Raw genomic sequence first — 25495 nt, forward strand, 5'->3', positions numbered from 1 at the left:
ACATCAAAATTAAGCTCATTAAAACTGTTTTTTTTTTAGCTTTTTAAAGTTATTTTTTTTATTGCGAAATATTTTAAGTGTACCAAAGCTAACACAGTTGGAGACAAAGCAAAGGTAATAGTTGTGGCTTAACAGTTAATCGGCTCTAAATACAAACATGGTAATCATTCTTACAATTGCGACTTGAAGTCAAGATGAGGGTGAAAGTGAAACTCTGAAACTGAAAATGGGTTTCTACTGAAAAAGTACAACAAAACTCCTCCAATTTTGGAGAGAACTAAAACCATTCAGACCTACAAATTGATGTTGCAAGGACTGCAGAAACTCTAATGGCAAAGAAAAAAACACAATGGATAGATACAAGGAGTATTCCTTGGTTAGACAAAAATGAAAAGGAAAAACCTATACACTTTCAGTTTCTTTTCCTTTTGGCATCCAATAATGAGCCGTCTTTGAGTGTTTCTCTTGCATCATTGTCCATCCCCAGCTTGAACAGGGCAGCTGCTTGAAGATAGAACGCAGCAGGCCAATCAGGAGATATTACCTGGGCTTGCATAGCATCTCCAAGGGCCTCTTGTGGCATATTATTCATCAGATAACATAAGCAGCGCCTTGCAAAGACTGTTGGTGATATCATGGTTCCCCCATCGATGAACTACACACGACAGAAACAGGAATGATTTACACCTTGCCGCAAATAACAAATGTACTAGGAAAAACAGTTTCTAGCAAGAAGTGACTAGTTTTATGGAACTTGGTGCTTTTGACTTTGTGGCCCAAAAAAAAATTTTATACATCAGAGTGCCCAAGGTCATCAGAGTGGATCATTTTCGACTAATTTGAAGTCAATATGGAAGTGCCAAGAACATGAATTGGACTATTGTGAAAGCTGGGGCTTTACTTGTGAGAAAGCTTTTAGTGATACAATCCTGTGTTCCAGACTTCCAGTCTTCCAGATAAATGACTTACTTCTGTATAAGAGTCAATGGCAGTACTGAAGTCTTTAGCTCGAAAAGCAGCATCACCGCGTTTCTTTCCATTCAGGGTCTCCTGTATTTGGCTTGTCCACATTTGGAAAGAAAGCTGCAAAAGAAAAATAAATGGGAAGAACTTGGCAATTAAGCGAGAGTGCCAACATAGAAAATGAGTTCCAGGTCTGTAAAAGCTGATCACACTAAGCATATGCACTGTTTTGCCGAGCAAAAAAGATAGCCACTTTATAAAAAGAATAATGCGGAGGATATACTATGAGCCAAAGAAGTATTTTTGTTTATCCCTGCATGTATCTGTGCATGCGCATGGGTCTGTAATATTTGTTCATCCTTCGTTTGGCCCTGTTCTGAACAAGAGTGTGACGTTTATTATGAGCCAGAGTATATCATTTGGAATAGAATGCCAGGTCTATTACTAACCTCATTTGCAACGCCCTCGTCATCCTTGTATCCAAGATTTTCCAATATTTCATGTATAGCTGTTAGATCCGTTCTTGAGCAAGCTTCACCCAGAGGTGTTAATACTGATGTTGATGCGGAGGATGCAGTTTCATGAGAAATACCCATCAGAACATGAGATGGTACCTGTCAAGTATCACTGAATCACATGATCTCATAGAGTCATAACTTCACGATTGTGTCGATCAGCATTTGACAACAGTAAAGTCAGTGCTGACTACTGGCCAATTGGCCATCAGTAGATAAAGTAGAAAATCATATTCCAAATTGGGAATCCCAATGTGTGCATTGATGAAAAAAATAAAGTATCAAGGTAAATATTTTGCATCTCAAGTACCAAGTTCATACCTATTTTAGAAGAAACATAACAATGCTAAAAACTACCAGTTACTTCCAATTAGATTGTGCAGATTTGGTACGTACTACATACCTCAGTTTCTTTCTGAAGAGGAGCAAGGGCAATCACAAGAGACCTAGCATTTGGCCTCTCGCGAGGTTCATATTGTAAGCAACGTGAAGCTAACCGCACTAATTCAGTCCCATCGTTGTTTGAGAAATGACCCTCCAAACAAGAGTCCATCAGCATCAGAAAATTCTTGCCACGTATCAGGTCAAGTGCCTGCCAAAAAGGTACATATAAAATGCAAATTGGACTTAAGCTGAAATTGCGTAGTTTTGAACTACAGGTGGAACCCAGAATTCCCTCAGTGTTTGAGAGGGAGAAGAGAGGGAAGTCCACATGAGTTGGAAGTAAAAAATATGTTGGCCTTAAGCAAAGCCCAGATGTTCTTTAAAACTGGATATTTGGATGCATCTACCATCGAATTGAGGTACACATTAAAATAAAACAAGCAATAGATAAAACACCTAGAATCTTGGACACATGTTAATTATTCATTTAATCTAACCACATGGCATGACTGCCAGACCTTGCACTAGAAATTATGTGACAACCAGAGTCAATCAAATTATGGCCTTTGAGACCAATAAGTTTATGTTCTAGTTTCTTCCTGCTAGGCCATCAAAAATCTTAATTCAGTCATATATCTGCATAAAATCTACCACAAAAGAACATTATTGCCAGAAGTTCAGTTTCTAAAGACAACACGTGCTGACAGCAGACAGCAGAATGTTCACTAAAGTCAATGTATACGTTGCAATCCAACTTTATCTCAGATAAGAAGCAATCTATTGATAAGATCACATAAAATAGTTTATTGGCACAAGAACTGCAGCAGTTGACACTACTAATAGTACTGGAAAGCCCCATTAGTTTTCTCTTATAGTTGCAACTTGCAACATGCATCTGCGCAACTCTACTAAAGTAACTTCAGTCCACAAGAAAGGAAAATTTACATGGCTTGGCGGAATATGTTTTCCACTGAGAAGATCAAGCAATAGGGTACCAAAACTGTAAACAACACTCTCTGGCGTCACTCTACCTGCCAAATTGAAACAAGTAAATGAGCTAAATTTAGCAACACTAAATATGGGAATGATGCACACAACTAATGCCCCCAGCAATGTATGCTTCATGCATGAAGAATATTTTGAAAAGGGAAATGAATGGACACACATGCACACAGCTAGAAGCATGTATCCTAAACCTACAGCATATACACTACGTAACCCACAAGTCTAAGTTTTGACTTATATATGATATGGATACTCATTGTCAAAGTGGACCAAGAAGATTAACATACAAAACAGAACAATCTTATATTTGAAGAGGACCAAATGATTAGATACTAGTTGAGGAGTTGATGCACCTGTCCTCAAGTACTCTGGAGGGGTGAAAGCCAAGTTCGTACTATAGCTCTTTCCATCTCTGCTATTCTTCATTAGGCCAAAGCATGAGAGCCTGGGATTACCATCCTGTCAAATGCTTCCTCACAATAAGAACTACACAACAAAACATAGCTGACTTTTGAACATGACTACAATAGGTGATTTTTACCTGATCGAACAACACCCTATAAGCATTGAGGTCATGATACAGTGCCCGCCCTTTACTGCTGCAGTAATCCAGTGCTTGTGCCAAGTAGAAAGCCACTCTTAACCTCATTGCCCATTTCATGGGCTGCGCATCCCCTAAATCAGTCCAACAAACACAATTACCGATTGTGGAATATTGCCCTTAAGTTTCTTTCTTTTTTTTAAACTCATAACTAAGCTCCAAACGCATAATCACGAGTCAAAACATAGTCAATTCTTTGACTATGTTTGTCCTCCCTGATTACGCTCTTTTTATTTCCAATGAATGAGAAACCCAACTCAACTTAGTCAAACAGCTGAATTCAGCTCAGCTGAGCATAGGGTTCTCTTCCAAGGTCCCAAAAGCAAGAATCTAACAGTTAAAAGGGACTTTAACTTCTATTTTCTCAATAATTTATCAGCAACCAGAGTAAGAAAACGTTGTATGCAGCTCCTCACTTACAAGATGATGTAATGCTAGTTATATCATACCAAACTCTGCATTAAGCACACTACTTCGCATTGGAATGCAAAGAAAAACGTTAACAACAATGGGAGAAAATATATAGGACTTTACAATGGAAAAGATGCTTTGAGAGAGTCTCATGAGGCATGAATTCGGCAACAAGCAATCGCTCATGGCCTTCGCAGCAACAGCCAATCAAGTTAGCCAGCCGCTCACTCCGCAGCTCCCCCACCAATCTCGCTTCATCCTGATACCAAATCACATCATTTTCAACATTAAGGTACACAATTCCCACATCACAACGGGCTAATTTATAATACTATGTTCATCAAACTACCCAATGAGCCAAATCCAGACTACACAACTATCAACATGAGAGTAAAGTCAACACAGGTAAAATCACGATCAACTAATTAACCATAGAATTGGCATCAAAGCAAAATTACAAAACCATGAATTGACGAGTATCGGGCCAGGCAGACTTGTTGAAACGCTTGACGGCGATCCAACGGCCATCTTCGAGCATTCCTTTGTACACAACATTGGGAGCTTTCTCGCCGTGTTCCGATACAATGTGGTCCACCGAGAATCCTGAGGTCGCAGCCCTCAGCTGATCCAAACTGTATTCTCTGAAACTAGGCACTGACAGCTTCTCATACTCGCGGTCTAGCCACAAATAAAAAAAAATGAGAAGAAAAATCACAACGGGCACAACAAAATTGCTAGTATGAGATTGCAGAGAAGATCTAAGGCAGTGTATCAATTCATTCGATTGATGCTAGGGCAGAACAATCTTTCCCGTACAGCCGTACTTGATTTGCTAAATGCACACAACAAGTCAGATCACCATTCAATCTGAACCTAAGCGCGCACGTGAGTGAGCGGGACCGAGCAAAAGTACTAAATTCGTGAGAGGGAGGATTGACTTTTACCTAAGATCTGAAGTAATGAACTCTCTAGAACCATTCCAGCTAAACAAACAGTTCAGTTAAGGATTTGAGAGAGAAAGCAGAAAATGGGAGTTTTACCGAGATCGGATGAATGAGGTAGGTTGGATTTGAGGTTGGAGGGCCACCAGCAGAGACCGAATCTGGAGCAGCGGCCTCCCATTGTTTGGTTCCAGAGAGAGAGAGAGAGAGAGAAGCTGAAGGGCGTGTCTCTTTCTCTCACTAGGGGGTTTTAGAGTGTTTCATTGGAAAGAGAAAGTGAGAGGAAAAGAACAAACCAGATGGAAAAGAAAGTAGAAAATGGAAAGAAAATAGAGGAATAATTGTTTACTACTATTTGGGGAGAGAGAGAGAGAGAGTGTGTGTGTGTGTGTGTGAGAGAGAGAGAGAGAGAGCGAGCGAGAGTGAGGGAGAGAGAAGCAGAAAAGGGGTGAACCTTTTTGGATCCAAGGTTTCTCACTCCTCTCTCTCTCTGTTTCTCTCTCTCTCTCTATACTGGCACGATTTCACGTTTTCGGCTAACCAAGTCATCATTCCCTCGTTTCTTGAGTTTTTATCCTTTTCGAGTGAATGAATGAAGAGAGTGTTGTTCTGAAATTTCTGTTGCGAGAACTGCCAAAGAACTCTACCCACGCCACGCTCTGTCTTTTCTTTTTTAAAGTAGTCCACTCCTACGTTGCTTTCGACTGCGAGATTTGATCAAAATTTTCCTCCTCGGCTGCATGTGCCGTGCGCTGCTGTTCCACCGAAATGGTTTGTCAATAGATAAGGAGTACACTCCCATTTGGATTTGAGTTCTGGTCTCTGTACTAACCATCGGGCAAGATTGTGATAATAATGTTCGAAAGTCGAAACTGCACGTGATGGGACTTCAACTTCCGCTCCGGCCACATTGCGATAAGATCTCTTGTAGATGGTTATGCGATGTCGAGAGCAATGGCCGGAACCAGAAATTTTTAATACGAGATGCTAAAAATTAAAAGTTCAATTGTAAATCTTACTACACTAGTGCTTGTATAGGATTTGGGGAGAAATTTTTTAGTGTTGGGTGGACATGGTCACGTGGTGCCCGTGCACGCATTTCAACCTTAATGTAAAATTATCGAAACACTCCCTCAAACCTAAACAAATTTGGGCCTTCCAAAACGCATTTGGACGGTCGAGATGCGTGCACGGACACTGAAAAATTTCTTAGATTTGAGCATTGTGATGTGAGGAGTGCCAATAGGATTCAATTTTACTACGTTAGTGCAATAAACATATAGAGGTAATAGTCAAGATGGGGCGCCCGAGCACCCCCACCTTCACATGTAGATCTGCTCCTGATTGAGACTTGAGAGTATTTGCCGCCCAATTTATTTGTCTATTTTGAAGAATTTAAATTAATAAAAATAAAAATTTAGAACTTCCAAAAAATGCCCTGCATTCAACTTAGAATTATCATTTGGATTCTTGAAAGAAGGATAAATGAGGAAATTCATAAGATTTTGTAGGTCAATTTTCTAAAATTTCGACAAACAACTGAACACGAAAAAGTCAAAAAAGACAAACAAAATAGAACAAATGGAGTAATTCTTAACAGGTAAGTATATAATTTGCCTATTTTCATTTCTCCTCTTATGTAACAAAAATAACATGTGCATCCACCTCTTATTATTATTTGACAACAAAAAACGTCATTGTGTTAGGATGGGGAGCATGCATAGTCATGGAGATTTTTATTTTTATTTTTTTTATAACTCAAGTGTTCGGATAAATTTCCGTACATCTCAATTAATCTTGCGAGACTTGTAAGGGTCCCTACTATAGATATAGCCATGTTGTTGGGGCAGACTCTTCGTTTAGAGTTTACGATACAATTTTCAGTCTCTATATTGAGAATTATGTAAACTGTAAAGAACATATTGGCAATGGAAAGGATCAAGCGGGGAAAAAAAAAATGAAAATAGATTTAAAAATGGATAGAGACGGATACAATAACTATCGATAATCAAAGGACTGCCGAGAAAAATACTCTTTGGAGGAAGGCAAGAGGGTAATTTCACATACCAACTCACTTAAGTAATTGCTAATTAGGGAGAGGCATAATGGACTCTTTAAATACACACAGATAATACCCTCGCCACTAAAGAGGGCCCAAGGAGCCTGTACCAAAGGTCAAGCACTCAAACTATAACGGGTGGGTGAGACTTGGTTGCTTTGGAGGAGGGCAAGAGGGTAATTCCACATACCAACTCACATAGATAATTGTTGACTAAGAAGAGGTATAATAGACCCTTTAAACACACACACAAACACACACACACACACACACAATACCCAAACTTCCAATGTGAGAGCCGCAAAGAAAAATACTCTATAGATTTGATAAAGCGACTGATTGAAAAAAAAAATTAGGGGGAAGGAATAAATTGAAAATGGAAAAATTAAACCCTTGGGCCAATTTAGGGGTATTTCACGACACGGGCGCTGATAAAAATCGAAAATGAAGAAACTAAACCCATGGGAGAAATCAGAATGAGCAATTGTCTCACTCGACCCGAAATTGTGATCAACATTTCGGAGGTGTTTCCACTAACAATTTCGGGTCACAATTTATTGCATTTTGACAAGTTATTCACATTAACTCACAACTTACGGGTTTGTAAAAACAACTTGACATTTCCAACAAGAAGAAGTGGTATTGCTAACAATTTTGGGCTACAATTTATTGCATTTTGAAAGGTCGTCCACACTAACTAACTCGTAACTTATAAGTTAATGGAAACAACTGGACATTTTTTTTAATAATAAAAATAAAAAGTGGTGCATAAGTTATTGCTTTCTGAAACGCACCCTTAGAGTACAGCGATATTGATTATATTTTGCATAATACTACTTATTTCTATTTATTTGGCTTTGTGGCAACGCATAAATAACAAGATTATTCAATGAGCTAAGCTCAACACACATCCCATTTCTTTCTGATCAGATCTGATCTGATAATGGAGCTTCAAAGCATGGGGCTCCTACGCGCATATAAGTCACGTGGAACAAATTGCAATTAGTTTCTCATTTTAATAAGGAGTTTTTTTTTCTTCAAATATTGTATACATCAACCGGAGTTATAAAGAGTTAGTAGGTTAGTTCTCGTCCCCTTGAAAAGTTTCAGAAATTATTCATAGCCCATTCATGATGAGGCTCGAATTCCGGCCTGCAGTAAAGAAAGATTCAAGAGATGCCAACTGAATAACGTTAGCAAAAATGTAGTATAGTACAGTAATGTAGTACACCATTTATTGTCAGAATTAGGCTAACTTTCGGCTGAGTCAAAGTCAAAAAAAAGAAAAGAAGAGACAACTAGATTACGTATACAATTGCGTTATGTGTTAGTAGTACTAATAAATGCCTCTGGTTTAGGTAAAGTTGCTTTAAATTTTGTACTTAAACGCCACAGTCCTTATCATTATCCACTTCAAAGGCACGTGGATACTAAAATTAAGGAATAGTAGTATAGATGACACTCGAAACATGAAAATAGATCGTTCGTTTTTTTTTATGAATATTTTTATGGTCTGTGTGTCATGTATTCTAACATTTTTTATACTAATTTGACGGTCCAAAAATCACAAATAATCTGATTTCCTTGACTGTTTTTTTTTTTTCCAGAGCTTCACCCTACTAAACTAACGTTGTGCGAATTCAATGCACGGGCCAAAAAAATATTTAGATTTGTGGTCGAAAACAAAAATTCTAATAACTTGCATTAGTTTGATAAAATTGATCGAATTAACTAGTACGAGCTAGGTCCTCACATGCTGCAAAAGGCTCCAAACACAGTTGTTTCAGTTAACAACTTAGTTTTAGTTTTAGTTTACTTTTCAATCATTATCCTATTTCTTTCTCCAATCATTACCATATTTCTCCAATTATTACTTTCTCATCTCTTTCTATCTCTCTCAAATCATTATCCCTATCTTCAATCATTACTCTATTTCTCTCTCCACCTATTACCAAAACTAAATTAAACTAAACTCCCAACCAAACACAACCTTTGTGTTTTAAAGGTGTGTATAGCATGGCTCTTATACGGTATATGTGTTAGTGTGTTACATATATGTATGCACATGTGTGTGTGTGAGAGGGAGAGAGAGAGATATGTATGCACATGTGTGTGTGTGTGTGTGTGAGAGAGAGAGAGAGATATGTATGCACATGTGTGTGTGTGTGTGAGAGAGAGAGAGAGAGAGAGAGAGATGGCATTGTAAGATACCAGCATCAGAGCACATGGTGAACTGGGTCCTCCACTGGATCTAATATATCCAAAAGCCTGCAGAAGACGAAAGGTAGCTAGTAATCAAAATACTACTACTAGTATATATTCGGCCCAAAATGATGGAGAAAAGCCTTTGTCATAACTTTGATGGTCTTCTGCTTGCTCATTGGCTGAATTTTCCAGCTCGAATTTACACAACCTCTCCTTTTTTTCTTTTTTCTTTTTTGTGTCATTGAGAAACCCCTTTTGAATCAGGTTTGACTCATAAAATGGTGCATGGGCCACAATGCTATGATCAACATTTTTGGTGCCTGCACCATATGTTCCAGAACCCGCTGACTGTCTCTATGCCTTTCTTTCCCCACTTTTTCTTTCTCAGTACATTTTAGTGATCTCCTGCCTCTGTATTTGAAGACTAGGGAAAAACCTAGCCCACATGGACAGACAAATTTCTATTTTCCATCCAGCTAGTCTTTCTTCCACCTATTTGAGTGGTCCGGACTCGAACGGTCGAGTCCAGGGAACATGGTTAACCATAAATTATTGTGCTCGCGATTCTTCATCCTCCAACGCCAAAAATGCATATTGTTCATTAAGAGGAGCAACTGGAAGACTTGTTTAAGAGAGAGAGAGAGAGAGAGAGAGAGAGAGGAGCAATTGGACCCTCATCATAAACCAATTATCTCTAAAATTCACACACCACCCAAACACTTGCAGACGAACTTTGTGTAAGCCCAGTCGAGCTGAATACTACATGGTCTCTCAAGTGCCACAAACGAAGAAAATGAATGAGGACACGGTATCAAACCCAAAATCTTCAATTTTTGAGAAGTCGGTAAGGCCATAAGGCAGGGATTTGGAAAATGCTTTATGGGGTTGGAAGGAGGCATGTGACTAGAGCGGAGCGTCACATGATCAAGCATTTGTAGGACTATAAATACACGATTTATTAGGCAAAAAAGCGTTATCCTAAAGAAGATGCTGCTGCTATTCCTATAGATTCCTTACATGTATAGAAAAGGCATATGCGTAAGGAAACAGTGATAATTTTGAACGTATGAATCGCGATGAAATTCTATTTGTTTAGGCGCTACACGATGTAAAAAGGAAATGAAAAAAGCAAAGGATATGAACCTGTTAATATATGCCAAAAATTCATGCATTGAAGACATCTAAGACCAGGGCCGCCGGTGGTGCCAAAGTGGCATTGCCAAATTCTTTTCTTTTAGTCGCACAGTGTCGAAAAGAATAAAAAATAAAAAATTCTTGTTTGGTGTCCTTCTTACACAATCTGAAAACAATTTAATCCATCCCATTTTCCATGCAAATGAAATAGTTTGGATGATTTGGCAAGTTTGGTAGCAATTTCTAAAGATGATGCCATATATGACACCAAGAATGACATTGCTTAAATTAGACATTCCTTTATTCGTTCCTCAATTTGGATTCCTCCTTTCTTCAAGTAGTGAATTAACGAAATTGCAACCAATTACCATGATCCACACAGCTAGCCCCAGCAACAGAGCATGATAACAAGCAATGATATCAAGTGGTGCGAAATGGTAAAGATTTGCAAACTTGTAACCAATTTATATTATTATCCTACATAAAGTCTTTTAAAGTTTTCTCTCTTCAGTTATCCGGCTTTTGCACATTCTTCTTTAGTAGTAGTATTTGTTTACGTTTTGATAGTATTGCTATCATTGAAGAAAAGGAAATACACGGTACCTAAGGCTGCAAACGAGCCGAGCCGAGCCGAGCTTTACAATGTTCAAGTTTGTTTATTAAGTTTTTAATAAACACGAGCTCGAGCTCAGTGAAAACTTAAAGAGTCGAGCTCAAGCCGAGCGGGCCTTGGCTTGACTTGAGTTCGAGCTTGTTCATGAGTGTCAACGGACCAACGAAAAATATATATATATCCTTGCATAGGCCTAATACAACCAAAAATATTTTGATTGTGAAAGTATATATTTTTCATTTTCCTATGGAGCAGGGGTGTATTGGTATGCATATGCTCTCGCCTCCCTTAGTTGATTGGAAAGTGAAACGGAAAGAACAAATTATGAAATAACAATAAAAATCCTAAACTTAAGTATATATACCCCGGCTCACGAGCCGACTCGAGCCGAGCTTATCCTAGCTCGAGCTCGGCTCGGTTACAAAACGAGCTGAAAAAATTGGCTCGAGCTTGTTCGTTTAACTTCCGAGCCGAGCTTGAACGAGCTACTACCGAGCCGAGCTGCGAGCCGCTCGCAAGGTTCGTTTGCAGCCCTAACAGTACCTATTTACCAACAACCTTCATAAGAAATCCGATCTCTTTCTGATCTGAAAAACTCATGCACCTCTATATCAAAAGATTTTTCGGCTATTGAATTGTGTGACTTTTTTATTTTATGTTTTAAATTTAACGGCCAGAAAATCGCTCGGCACAAAGACTGAGCTGCACATGATAAGTTTTCAACACACAACATCCTGAACCTGAACGGATCTGCCCTCCGTTCGTTAATCATCTACTCCAAAATTTGCTTGATGTATGAAGCAGACAAGGCAAACCACAAGCTAGTAACAAGAACACTCAAATTTCTCATTACATATCGCAATTAAAACCTTACAACACCCAAAACAGGACTTAAGACTCTGAAACAGAAAATACAACCGATCCAACACACTACTAGCCGATCAAAAAAAAAAAAACACACTACTACAATTCACATCATATATATAACGGTAGTAATAAAATACTGACTCAGGCATCTTGAGAGAGAATTTACATCGACCAAAATCTAACCGGAAATCTCAATACTCTTAACATCGGGCTTCTTCACCTCCTCCTTTGGAACCGTCACGGTCAGAACCCCGTTCTCCATCCCCGCCCTGATCTGATCCATCTTCGCGTTCTCCGGCAGCCTGAACCGCCTCACGAACTTTCCGCTGCTCCTCTCCACCCGGTGCCACGCCTCGTCCTTCTCCTCCTTCTCCGCTCTCCTCTCCCCGCTGATCTGCAACACCCTGTCGTCCTCCACCTCCACCTTCACCTCCTCCTTCTTCAGCCCCGGCAGGTCCGCCTTGAACACGTGCGCCTCCGGGGTCTCCTTCCAGTCCACGCGCGTGGTCACCAACGCCGAGTTCTCGCGGAATAGTTGGGGGAATTGGGGAAAGGTCCGAAATGGGTCCCAGACGTCGAGGGGGAAGGGATCGAAGATGCTGTTGCTAGCGCTGCTGCCTCGTCGGTCGCCGAAGAAGCTTGGGATTAGAGACATTTTTTTCTGGGTTTGGTGCGGAAGTGAATCGAAGGAATTGGTTGAGCGTTTGGAAGCCTGATTGGATTGCAAGAAGAATGCTACGCTGGAATGATTGCTTTGGTTTGTTGCTGCTGAAGTGAGGAGAAAGAGGAGGGACGTGTTGGGTATTTATGAGAAGTGAAAGGAGAATTCTAGTGCGTTCGGGGATTATCGATGCGGATAAGTGCGAAGTGGGCTGACGAAGTTTCTAGTACCTGCGAGACGTATCTAGACGGACGGACCAACCCGTGAGGACGTAAGAGCCTAGCTCGGCCCAACTGAGGTGGATCGTAGGCCCATACACAACGGTGGAAAACGAGTAATGCCATAGACACAACAACTCTGCTTGTACCCAGGCAATCACCCCCAGACCCAGAGTCTGCTGATCAATGAAGCTCATTTTTTATTGGCTCAGACTAACACTACGATTGGGCACATTCACTGTTCGGCTAATCAATGTGCTGACCACCTTACTAGGTTGAGAGTTGAACACACGGAAGATTTTGTGTTTGTTATGGATATGCCTATCGCGATGAAAGAATTTATAATTAGAGAGATAGCTTAAATATTTGACAAGTGCTAGATTAGCTTGTGGGCCAAAAACTCTGTTTGTACTCTTAATGTGGTACTCTCTTTCGTAAGTTTTGTTGAATTTTCGTTTGACAAAAAAAATAGACATAACAACTTCCACGATATACACTTGCTTAGAAAAAAAAAACTTACACGATATACTACGGAAGTACGGAGTATTGTTTAAACAGATATCCTATAGGTACATAAATTCATGTACATACATTTCGAGCCCCTCGGATTTTACAAAAATGATTCGAGCCGCTTATTTTGTTCTAAATAGTTTGTTTAAAGTCTTTGTAAAAATCAACTTTTTCACATATCGGTAACAACGTTTACAAAACACCAAATGTGCTTCAGAATCCAGACCTACATTTCTGAAGTGAAGTTAAATGTTTCGTAAACACTTTTTCCGCTATCCAAAAAAATTAATTTTTTACAAGGACCCTACACAAATCATTTTAAACAAAATGAGTGGCTCAGATTATTTTTGTAGAACCCGAGACGGGCCCAAAATAGGTATGTACGCGGTATCTGTACACAAATGAGACAATGCCACCTCCAACCCAATTCACCACAAATCACACTCATCAGCAGAGAGCCTTCAGTTTTTGGACCGAAAAAACTGATATAATGGAAAAGTTTTTCAGTACCGGGTGGGCACGGGTCACGTGGTGCAGAGTACGATCTCGGCTATTCAAACGTGTTTTGAACGGTCCAAATTTATTTGGGTAATTTTTTAGTGTAAAATTATCTAAACACCCCTTAAGCCCAAACAGATCTGGACTGTTCAAAATACGTTTGGACGACCGAGATACTTGCTCGGCATCACGTGGCATGTGCCCATCCGGCACTGAAAATTTTCTCCATATAATGGGGCGTAGTGGGTACCACCTCCAACCCAATTCACCACAAATCACACTCATGAACAGAGAGAGCCTTCCATTTGTACTACACCACATGCAAACAATGTGTGTAGTACACTTCAAAAAGTAAACTCACTCTCCCATGACCTTGTTTAATTGCACAAGTAAATCCTCTCTCATCAATCCTGATGATCGAAGTCCGAATTCCTCAATGGATATATCAACATCAATTCCTACAAACAAACCACTCAAGTACTCCTCCATTCGTTCTTGTGATGTTACACAGACCAAGTTTTTGTGTAGTACAAAATTTGAACCAAAGAAAATGTACTACCATATTACCATACCAAACGTTATATACAATTATATATAGACATCTAGAGAGAGAGAGATAGATAGAGAGAGAGAGAGAGAGAGAATCATATCAGAGAATTTATCAATGATGCACCAGAAAATGATGAATTCCCACATGACATTTACCTGGGGCAAGAACAGTAAAGAGAGTCTAATCTCCTACTTAATAGACTTGATTTCGGTGTTTCTGCTTTCGTTGCTAGTGGAATGTCTCTCTCACACCCGGTTCATCAACGCCGTCACAAACGACATCGTCGCCGGGCTCATGCAGACCGTCTTGTACGGAGTCCGGATCGGACTGGCTTACTTGGTGATGCTGTTGGTCATGTCCTGCAACGTTGGGATATTGCTGGCCGCCGTGGCTGGATTTTCTGCCGGATTCTTGCTATTTGGTAGTCGGGTTTTCCGTACATCGGAGACAATTGGGGTGTATCAAAAGCCTACAGATCTTCCTCCACTGAATTGCTGATCAACTGTGTGGAATATGTAGTACTTGGGTTAGGTGTCCGCGGCCGTGGCCTCACCATTTGCCCAGACTCGAATTATATGGACCGTTCGGGCTATAGGGATTAGAAAATTACTTCCTCCGTCTCATTTTGTTTGTACATTATTCCTTTTGTCTATTTTGTATTTATTATCTTTCAGTATTTTTTATGATTTCGACAACTTTGTATCATAGAATAAATTGAAATCTATCAAATAAGATCTATATTGCATATTTTTCAGATCATTCACGGCATGTAAAAATTGAAAAATAAACGCTCCATTATTCTCTTATAACCCCTTATTCGGCCCAACAAACCGCTTCATTCGATAATTACGGATGTCCAATTAAAATTAGGACAAAGTTTCATTTAGACCAGCCCGACACAAGAATTAATAGAACATGCAAAAGGGGCTTGGAGAGAGAGCATGTTGTGCCTCTTAGGGCATGTACACCAGTATCGGTATTGGGATGCTTTGAGGTAAAATAAAGATTAAAGAGCTAAAGCTTAGAAAGGAGGCTGTAGCAGAGTAGCTACTATGTAGGAAAAATACATTTGGCTCCCATGGATCAGCAAACATACCGAGGAATTATTCATCATCAATCCATTAAATTATTATTCTTCCTCTCTCTCCTCCCTACCACTCCCTCTTCTCTCTCTACTCCTCTCTCAGTCTCTCTCTATTTTACAGTATATTTTATAAGGATAAAGAGGTATAATAGAAAAGATTTGTATGGGATTAAGAGAGATTTGAGTAAGTAAAATAAAAAAAGTGGATTATTGAGTAGGTAAAATACCTTTTGCTGGTGTACATGCTTATGAGCTTCATGTTGAGTCTAAAATAAGCATAATCAGAACAGTACTCCTCCTATTTTTAAATATGGAGCCCGACAAGTGGAGCATGCTTGTAATTAAAATCAAGCCAATCCAACATCGGTAACCACATGATCTGGAAAAATCATACTGCCATTCGCTTTTGCGAGAATAATTTACTTCGAACAATTTGGCTATTGATGTTTGTTCAACTTGATTTTTTACAGAGAGAGAATCTTCTCGTGCATAAGCGCTGCGGGGTCAAAATTTCTGGCCTAGGATGGAGCCCATCTTGAAGTCACAGCAGGCCTCCATGTCCGAAGCCCATCTAACCATTCAAGTCTCGACCATTTAACACATTTCGATCTGGGCTTAGGATGGAGCCCATTGGGCCAATCATGGACGCATTGTAACCTTAATCCAAGGGGCGAAAACCCAAGCCCGTGTAACGACTGACTACATTGGGCCGTCCGTCAAGACGTTAATATCTTGAAAGTGAGTAGGTATATGTGTTTGTGCGTAGCTGTAGCATTCTTGTAAATTTTTAAGGTCTAGAGTTTAGAGCAATTGAACATATAAATGTATATACAGTACCACATGGGTTTAATTTAACATAAGAACCTCTCTCTCTTTTTCTTGCTTATCGAGGGTGTCCAAAATGTTTTGCCTCGATTAATCCCTCGGGCACATACAGTCCCCTTCGAGGGTGTACCAAGGTAACTACCGGGCCTAAGCTCGGGGGTAACCTCAAGGGGATGAGTTATGGAATTCACCATAGGTCCATCCCTTGAGATTCGAATCTTAGATCTTATCGTTGGATTTGGACCGCCCTTCATATAAAAAGTCTTAATTTAATTGGGAAAAACTTTTAATATGACAACTTTGTATGAATAATACTTTTAACAACAATTTTCGATACAATGAATTTTTTTAATGACTAAAGGCTCTTTTGTGGGAGGGGACAAACATATGATAACCTTTTTTAATTAATTAATTAATTTTTTACTCTAACAGATATACAATACAAATTAAAAAACTCGAGGTGTTTGCCATTTACCAATACCAATTCCTTTAATATTTATTTTTTTCTTCCGTTTCATAGGTTGATTATGGACTGCCAATTTTTCAACTTGGGTTTGTGAAAGTCATGTATCATGAGGGAATGTGAAGAAAATGGATAAAGTACACCTTCCAAAAAGGATTAACATCAAAGGCAATTACGTGATTGTTTGTTTGTTTATTTTTTGAAAAATCTGAATGTAATTTTTTATATATATACTGTAGATGTCTAGCCTACGCCTCGTAAGGGAATGGGAAAGGGATATCATTAAGCAGTATACGGGTGGGGCAAGTCTACTAGTGTTAACCACCGCACTAAGTACCAGGGACGGATCTAGGAATATATTCTAGTGGGGGCACCTATTAATCATAACAGCGAAAGTTTATTTTTTTAGTCAACCACATTAAGATCATACAAAATTAAGGCATGTATTACTAACTATAAAAATTTAGGGAAAAAAACTGTAATAGTCCTTGTAATTAAGTGCTCGTGTCAATTTGGTCCCTGTAGTTATAATTGGCTCGATTTACACTCTGTACTTTCCATTTTGTTTCAATTCGGTCCAATTACTAACTTCCGTTAGTCCTCCGTTAGTCATTTAAATAGCAAAATCATATGGCCTCCTTTTTTGGGGTTAAAACAGAGCTGTTCGGCTAAATAAGCAAACTTCCTTATTGTTTGTCTTTATTCAAATTTTTTAGTATTTGTTAGTTTTTCGTTAATTTTTTTTAGAGGTTATTGCATCGTCATGACGAGAAGAATTTAAAAAGTAAAAAATTATTATCGAAATTCATTTTTTTTTAATAAAGACGAAAAAATTGGCTTAGGTTTATTTTTCAATATTACTAGTCATGAATCAATGCATGGGTCAAGTGTAGGAAAATAAATGGAATGACAAGGCACTATTTTTTATAACCATTTGGACTGTTAAGTTAGGTTTATTGTAACCTATCTGAGTGGTTTGTTATGTCTATGTATTAGGTTATGACATGGTAAATTTGGAACTGAGTTTATATAATATTCTGACTTTTGGACATGGTTATTTATCATGTTGTGACTTTTGGATCTATATCATGTTGTGACTTTTGGATATAGTTCTATATGCAGTTTCAGTACTATGCAGAATAATAAGGCATCTCAGTATTTGTCCACAAGTTGAACATGTAGACAATATCAGTGGTTATGATGCCTTATGGCTGATCATGAAAATGCTAAATTCGAAGGCCACTTTTCGTAGAAAATTATAACCCAATTTCTTCCCAAGTGCCTCCTTATCAATGGAGAATGAAAGAATGAGCTGTGTTTTGGTTCAGAGGTATATTATGGCAAGAGGAGAATGAGTAACCCTATTCAGCTAAATAAGCCAACTTGCTTATTTTTTTGTCCTTATTCAAATTTTTTTCGTATTTGTTAGTTTTTCGTCATTTTTTTGAAAATTATTGCATCGTCATAACAAGAGGAATTTAAAAAGTAAAAAATTAAGATCGAAACTTAATTTTTTTGAATAAAGACAAAAATAAGCCAATTTTTTCGTCTTTATTCAAAAAAAATTGGATTTCGATCATAATTTTTTACTTTTTAGATTTCTCTCGTCATGACGATGCAATAACCCCAAAAAAATTGACAAAAAACTAACAAATACGAAAAAAAATTCAATAAGGATAAAAAAATAAGCCAGTTGGCTTATTTAGCCGAACGAGTCTATTTTAACCCCAAAAAAGGGGGCCATATGATTTTGTTGTTTAAAGGACTAACGGCGGACTAACGGAAGTAAGTAATTAGACCAAATTGAAACAAAATGAAAAGTACAGAGTATAAATCGAGCCAATTACAACTACAGGGATCAAATTGACACAAATACTTAACTACAGGGACTATTTCAATTTTTTTCCCAAAAATTTATAACGCGTATTTAAGTTAAATTAGGTAAAAATGAGCACAAAATCCTATACAAATTTTTTAAAGTATGTTATAAATGAACATCGACAAGTTTTAGAATAATCAAGCTAATTTTGTTAATGACTTTATTTTAAAATATTTCTCCCAGATGATTAAAAATAAAGAGAATCAAGAAAGAATTAGCTCCAAATAGACAAACAATTCGCAAAGCAACAAATATAAATGCATTATATGATGAAATTCATACGTAAAACTAATTCTATATGTTCATTTTTCGAGATATAGACATGATTGTCAAATCCAGAACACAAGAAGACCATCTAGTCGATCTTCGCAAAGTCTTCGACCGCCTCCGGAGTAAAGGATCGTCAACAACTACGACTAGAAGGAGTCTTCTGCGAAAGCACAGTATGCAGGCTCCTCTCTTACTTCCACCTTGATCCGATGGATGTCTCTTATTTCTTCTGAAATTCGGACCTATGCAAGTGTGTATGTTTATATATTAGTATACTTTCATAATTATGCTAATTTCTACAAAAATATAAAAAAATTATTTTAATTTCGAGTGGGATCGGAGCACGCGTTCGAGTGGGGACACGTGCCCCCGTGTAAATCCGTCCCTGCTAATAAGTGCTCGAGCTCTTGGCAAGAATCAAACTCTCATCTTTTATGTCGAAGAGATGAGAAAGTGTCATTGGGCTACAAACCCGTGGGCAATCTGAATGTAAATTAGGCTGCTTTATCGATGCTGATTAATTATGTAGTACCATTTGTCTACTACTACTTACTCCCTCTATCCCATAATATTTGTCCGGTCCGCAAAACGAAGACTATAAAATAATGTATTTCTTTCAAGAAAAAATTCAAATTTTTTTATAAGTTAAAAGAACTCGTCAAGATTTAGTAAATTAATTAACCAATTGAGTTATGTTGCATTTGTCGTACGCGAAGTGATCGAGCCGTGAGTCGAGACGATAGATACTGCACCACTAGAGTACTATTGGCTTAGCTAGTGTATATTTTACCTAATCTCTCTCAACTTAGAAGTAACGAGTTACATTTTCTCTGTGTCTGAGTGTCTTCATCAAAATGACAAAGGATGATTTATTGAAAGCTTGTAAGCTAGAATATATTAATGACGTACAAGAGCAGTCCGTTTGTAGGTCTCAAATGTCAAAGAAAACTGCTGATTATCATGATGCGCCAATTCTATTCTATATATACATAGTATAAGTATGTGTGTGAGTGTGAGTGTGTATAAAAAGGTCATCCCGGCCGTGCCAATTTACAAACCAATTCTCTTCTAACGAAAACCTACCAGCCGCCATTGTTGTTCAATGGCATACGTATAAACCTAAAATCAGCACGCGTAAGAATTTTTAGACGTATTTTATTATTCTTTTTGGTTTTAGTATCAACTTTTCTGGTTCGAACTGGCTAGCTGCACTTCCTAATTCAAACGGGGCTGGTTGAAACTAATCTCTTGGATATGTACTCTACTTATACGAAGGTGTCAACTGGGGCTTATAGCTAGCTAGCAAGGTCCGCAAACGAGTTGAGCCGAGTTTTATGGTGTTTGAGCTCAGCTAGTTTAGAATTTACCGAGCTCGAGTTCAACTGGACTCTAATCGAGCCCAAATATTTGACCCCGAACTCAAGCTCGATCGATCAGTATTTGGAAGAACTTGAGCTCGCGGTTCGAGTAATAAATGGTGAGCCTTTATAGATGAGCTGAACTCATACATAAGATACGGGCTTTATCTACACAAGCTAGAGTTATCTCAAGCTCAGTTCCTTTTGAGTTGGACTCATTTACTGAACGAACCGAAGACGAACATAAATACGATACTGACACACAGCGTAAATATACGAATTGTACTACGTTCAAATCCGAGAACCCCAAACTAGACATGTTTAACGAAATTTTGAACAACGGTTGGAGAAGTAATATGACTCTTTCAGCTAAATACAGATTGGGCAAATTTCACTGACCTCCCCTGAGGTTTCTGACACGAACAGAAACCTCCCCTGAGGTTTCTGAAATGACACTGCCCTCCCCTCCTTTACCCGACAATACCAAGGGACCCCCCTGCCGTTACCTTTCCGTTAGAAAATGGATGGAAAAGGTGATGTTGTACTATACTACTCTCATCAGACTCTTTACCCCTCTCATTTATAAATTATAAAATATAAACATTTCTACACTTTGTGCTCATTTCACTTTGAGATTTTGTCCTTATTTAAAAGGATTCATATTTGTTAATTTTCTGTCAAACTCTTGTGAATTATTGGTTTGTCTTGATACGAGAAATTGAAAAAAGTAAAAAATTATGACTTTTACCAAATATTTTGAGAAATTCAATATTTTGGGTAAAAGTAATAAATTTATACTCTTTTGATTCCTCTCGTTGAGACAAACCAATAATCTATAAAAATTTAACGCAAAACTTGCAAATACGAAAAAAATTCAAATATGAACAAAAATCAAAAAGTCTAAAAATCCCACAAACAAGCCTGCATGAAAAAATTGAATATGAACAAAAACTAAAAAGCCTAAAAATCCCACAAACAAACCCACAAATTTTTTTTTTCGTGCGGGCTTGTTTGTGGGGTTTTTTAGGCTTTTTGGTTTTTGTTCATATTTGAATTTTTTTCGTATTTGTTAGTTTTGCGTTAAATTTTTGTGGATTATTGGTTTGTCTCAACGAGAGGAATCAAAAGAGTATAAATTTATTGCTTTTACCCAAAATATTGAATTTCTCAAAATATTTGGTAAAAGTCTTAATTTTTTACTTTTTTCAATTCCTCTTATCAAGACGAACCAATAATTCACAAGAGTTTGACAGAAAATTAACAAATATGAATCTTTTTAAATAAGGACAAAATCTCAAAGTGAAATGAGCGCAAAGTGTAGAAATGTTTGTATTTTATATTTTATAAATGAGAGGGGTTAAGAGTTTGATGAGAGTAGTATAGGTATTGTAAAAAGTATAGTACAACATCACCTTTTCCATCCATTTTCTAACGGAAAGGTAACGGCAGGGGGGTCCCTTGGTATTGTCGGGTAAAGTAGGGGAGGGCAATGTTATTTCAGAAACCTCAGGGGAGGTTTCTGTTCGTGTCAGAAACCTCAGGGGAGGTCAGTGAAATTTGCCCATAAAGATTTTATGTAAAAAATGTGGGAAATCACGAATCTTCGGATGTGTGTCGAAAAAACTGTTGAGAAATCACGAGTCGTGGGGGAATCAACGGATCGATCCAACGCCGACCCAGATCTATGAAGAAATTAATCATGAGCTTCAAATCTATTCGACCGTTCAACGTGGACTACCACCACCAGCTACCACTACCGCCTCCGCTCACTGCCGCCAGCTGCCGCGATAACCTACTGGCGAAAAGTATTCGCGAGAATAGTTAGTTTTTTAAAATTCGGACCATCCAAATCACTTTTAGACGTGCACGATTAAGCACCGTAAACTCTATTTACGGGTTGGTCCGTAAAAAAGTTTTTCGCATTGAAAAATTCCCATAGTAAACATTTTTTTGAGAAATCAATCTAAAACAGGGATTAGTTTGCTGAACAACTTTTATGACTTTGATACATATGGTAATGTTGACTGTAATTATTTTTTTATTTTGACAAGCTAACATGACGTATCAGTATGACACGGATCAAAAATTACACGGCACGATGAATATAAAAGATATACGAATGGTTAAAAGATATATGACACGGGATAATCTTGCCGAGATACGACATAGATGGTGCTATGCGGGACCATCCGAGTCGTTCGCTCGGCAATACAATGGTTCAAATTTTATTTCGGTAATGAACGATTTAGATGCTACACGGTGAAAGTAAAATCTGGACCGTTGAATTGTCGAACGATTGACTCAGATGGTGCACCACACGCCCTGCACAGCACCATTCCCAGTTTCCATTACGACCCTAATCAATATTGGTGACCTGTGTACTTATCAATTATCATGCCCTCAATTATTGGTATAGAGCGCTAATCTATCAATCTCGATTTTTTGTTTTCTTCGTTCATTTTATTTCAGGGGTCGAAGTCATCCTTTTTAATGCGTGAAGAATGTCAACAATTAGGTGTCAACTGCAAGGCTACACTTCATTATTCTAGAGATAGAAAAAAATCTTTTTAAATGGTTGAGCCGTGAATAATTGTTTACGGAGCTAATTACGATCGTTCAAAAGTGTTTTGGATGGTTCGGATGTTAATGAAATTTTTTTTCAAGGGAAGAGTTAAATCTTTTCAGGAATTTTTTTTATTAAAATCCGGACCGTCTAGAACACATTTGAACGATCGCAATCGATTTCTGCTGTAAAAATTTGAACACAACAGAACCGTGAATAAGTTTCTAGTGTAAATGAGTGCTAGAAGCCTAGTGTGTGTGTGCGCGTGTATATAAAGTAGAGTTTGAGCATTAGATCTTGACCATGCATCCTATTGGATTGGGATACTCTAACGTGCTCTCTTAATAATCCTGCATTTCCGGACGTGAACTGTTTGATTAATTCACGGCACTTGCATTATTCCTGAGTTTCCAACACATTATTTTAGTTTTTCAGATTAAAAAAAAACCCCGCATTATTAGTTTTAGGAGTTTCTAGCTAGTGCAAAGTTGACCAGAATTGTTTTTTTTTTATGTTGTGTTTGTCCGTTTGCGTGTGTCAGTGTGTGGTGTGAGGATGGTACCAACTTGGGAAAAAAATAATTTTTTTACAAAAAATAATTTTAAAAAACTGTAACTTTCAGATTTTTTTTTTCTGTTTTTTCAGAAACTTTTTTTTTTACAAAAAATAATTTTTTTTAAAATTTTGAAACTACAAGTAAGTAAAGTGTGTTTTTCAAAAAACTGTTTTTGAAATTTCAAAAATCTTTTATAGAAAACTGTTTTTTACACAAAATCTGTTTTTAAAAAAATGTATTTATAGTTTTTAAAATTTCAAAACTATTTGTGTAAATATAATTCTTTCAAAATTGTATTTACAGTTTTTAAATGAACAAAGTGTGTGTTTTTTGAAAAATTATTTTTTGTGAATTATTTCTAACATAAACTGTTTTTTTTTCCTTCAAAAACAGTTTTTTCAAAAAATATGCGTGAAATGAAGGGAAAAAGTCTGGAGGGCCCATTGATTTTGATTATGGACAAAAAATAACTAATGTGGGATTTGACATTGCTAACTTTAGTAACCTCTAAATGGATAATCAAAATCTGATGTGGCATGTTTTAATTATTCACATTTGCTTATTCCACTGCCGATGCTCTAAATTTCTATATATATTTAGAAAAAAATTGTAATTTTATTCGTTCTTTTCTTTAATTTTTTTTGTACCTTATGAGAGAATTTCGGAAAAATCCATTGTTCTTTTTAGAGATTGAGTCTCCAAAAATAGAGATCTCACCTCCATTTCGAGACCAAATCTCTAAAGAAGACGATGGACTCTTCCAAAATTCTCCCTTAAAATACAAATATTTGAAGAAAAGAGAGAGTAAGCTGTCAATATATAGATTTTGAAACATTATAGAACTTGGTTAGAGAACCATCGAACTAGAATTTGGAAAACTGTGTCAAGATTTGTCAGGTTGTCAATTTATATGACACCATGCACATCTTAAAAAAAAGAACCTAGAGTACTATTTAGTTGTAAATTTTAAGAAAACTAATGGCAATCTCATTTAATAGTGATATTATCGTGGAGAAGTGCGGCCGGCAGTGGTGGGGTGTCGGGGCCAGCAGAGCCCGATCGAGACGTTTCCATATTTGGTAAAACTGTTTCATCGTGACTTGAAAGTTATGGGTTTGATTTAAAAAATAACCTCTCTGTTTGCATAAGTAAGGGTCCAGATTCATATATCGACCCTTCAAAAGATCCCGCATATGCGGTAGCTCCGTGCATATTGGCTACGCTCAATTATATTGAAATAGTAGTAGAATACAAATAAGAAATTAGGGTCTGAAATCGTATAACTTCATAAAATTATGCGTGGTCTTTTAGTTCAAATAAATTTATCTCGTCTTTTTCGCATAAGCATAACCAAATATAAACTTGTGGGAATTTTCTAGCTAGTTACTAAAAAAAAATAAAACAATTTAGATAATGTACTTTACATGGAAGATAGTAAAAGCACAATAATAATGAAGGTGCATTTTTTTGGATAAAAATTTATGCTATTGAGTGCGGCCCCCCGGATAAAGATTTGGCTTTGGCGCTTTGCCATTGAGAGTGCGGGGTCATATTTCTGCTTAGTTTGTAGATCGGGTAGATAACCGATCAAGCCTTCTAATTTTATATATTATACTATCCAAACCCCTTTCTAAGTCATTACCAATATATCGTTATATTATGATCATTTAATTTGAAAACGTCGAAATAATTGCCAGGTACTTAAAGTCAATTTTCTGATTTTATATATATATATATATATATATATATATATATATATAGAGAGAGAGAGAGAGAGAGAGAGAGAGAGAGAGAGAGAGAGAGAGAGCTTCTAATGCGGACCTCCGCATCCAAGCAAAGTGCGGACCTCCCCTTTTCCGATCAAATTTCGATGATCCGAGCCGCTCAATATGTTCAGAACGTGATTTTAAGGATACCCATGAGAAATTAGCAAAAAAAAAAAAAAAACCGGGAAGGGTTATATCCGAGCAGTTTTTGTTTATTTTTTATTGACGGTTCAAATAAAACCTACTCAAATCAAGCCATTTTAGGTCCTTTTTTTTGCCGATTTCTCGCGGCTACCCTTAAACTCACGTTCTGAACACATTGAACGGTTTAGATCATCAAAATTCAATTGGAAAAGGGGAGAAATGGGGTGGTTTGCACTTTGTTTAGATGCGGAGGTTCGCATTAGAAGCTTACTGTATATACATATACACACACAAAACTTCAGGTAAGGGAGCCCTTAACTTGTTAAGTTAAGGACGTCCCCTTTCCCAACCAATATATGATGATCCAAACCGCTCAATATATTCAGAACATGATTTCAAGAGTACCTATGAGGAAATCAAAAAAAAAAAAAGACCGGGAAAGGCTTGATCCG

At 37.6% G+C, this 25495-nt stretch overlaps 3 protein-coding genes across 4 annotated transcripts; 1 reads left to right on the forward strand and 2 right to left on the reverse strand.

The window, feature by feature from the left end:
• Positions 1–118: 118 nt before the first annotated feature.
• LOC131314377 (serine/threonine-protein kinase BSK5-like) lies at positions 119–5500 on the reverse strand. Of its 2 annotated transcripts, none has more exons than XM_058342969.1 (10): positions 4920–5500; positions 4343–4557; positions 4003–4138; positions 3409–3542; positions 3221–3326; positions 2808–2893; positions 1882–2070; positions 1413–1577; positions 970–1083; positions 119–655 (listed from the first exon to the last, which is right to left on the reverse strand). In XM_058342969.1, exons 1-10 carry the CDS (start codon positions 4999–5001, stop codon positions 413–415), a joined length of 1470 nt encoding a protein of 489 aa, XP_058198952.1. In that variant the 5' UTR covers positions 5002–5500; the 3' UTR covers positions 119–412. The 2 variants fall into 2 exon arrangements, with proteins under 2 accessions (XP_058198952.1, XP_058198953.1); XM_058342970.1 differs by lacking the exon at positions 4920–5500 and adding an exon at positions 4824–4872.
• Positions 5501–11778: 6278 nt separating this feature from the next.
• On the reverse strand, positions 11779–12945 carry LOC131314381 (17.3 kDa class I heat shock protein-like). The gene has a single exon (XM_058342975.1). The coding sequence runs from the start codon at positions 12351–12353 to the stop codon at positions 11877–11879; it is 477 nt and encodes a 158-aa protein (XP_058198958.1). The 5' UTR covers positions 12354–12945; the 3' UTR covers positions 11779–11876.
• Positions 12946–14252: 1307 nt separating this feature from the next.
• LOC131313843 (copper transporter 1-like) lies at positions 14253–14633 on the forward strand. The gene has a single exon (XM_058342344.1). It carries the CDS (start codon positions 14253–14255, stop codon positions 14631–14633), a length of 381 nt encoding a protein of 126 aa, XP_058198327.1.
• The last annotated feature ends 10862 nt before the right edge of the window (positions 14634–25495 follow it).

The sequence above is a fragment of the Rhododendron vialii genome, chromosome 13a (assembly GCF_030253575.1).
Source record: "Rhododendron vialii isolate Sample 1 chromosome 13a, ASM3025357v1".
NCBI lineage: Eukaryota > Viridiplantae > Streptophyta > Magnoliopsida > Ericales > Ericaceae > Rhododendron > Rhododendron vialii.

Excerpts from the sequence above, each read along its gene's own strand:
- LOC131314377 (XM_058342969.1), bottom strand. The coding sequence starts at position 5,001 with ATGGGAGGCCGCTGCTCCAGATTCGGTCTCTGCTGGTGGCCCTCCAAC. Across the intron at positions 1,578-1,881 it reads CTCTTCAGAAAGAAACTGAG|GTACCATCTCATGTTCTGAT; the intron begins GTATGTAGTACG and ends GATACTTGACAG. Across the intron at positions 1,084-1,412 it reads ACGAGGGCGTTGCAAATGAG|CTTTCTTTCCAAATGTGGAC; the intron begins GTTAGTAATAGA and ends TTTCTTTTGCAG.
- LOC131314381 (XM_058342975.1), bottom strand. The coding sequence starts at position 12,353 with ATGTCTCTAATCCCAAGCTTCTTCGGCGACCGACGAGGCAGCAGCGCT.
- LOC131313843 (XM_058342344.1), top strand. The coding sequence starts at position 14,253 with ATGCACCAGAAAATGATGAATTCCCACATGACATTTACCTGGGGCAAG.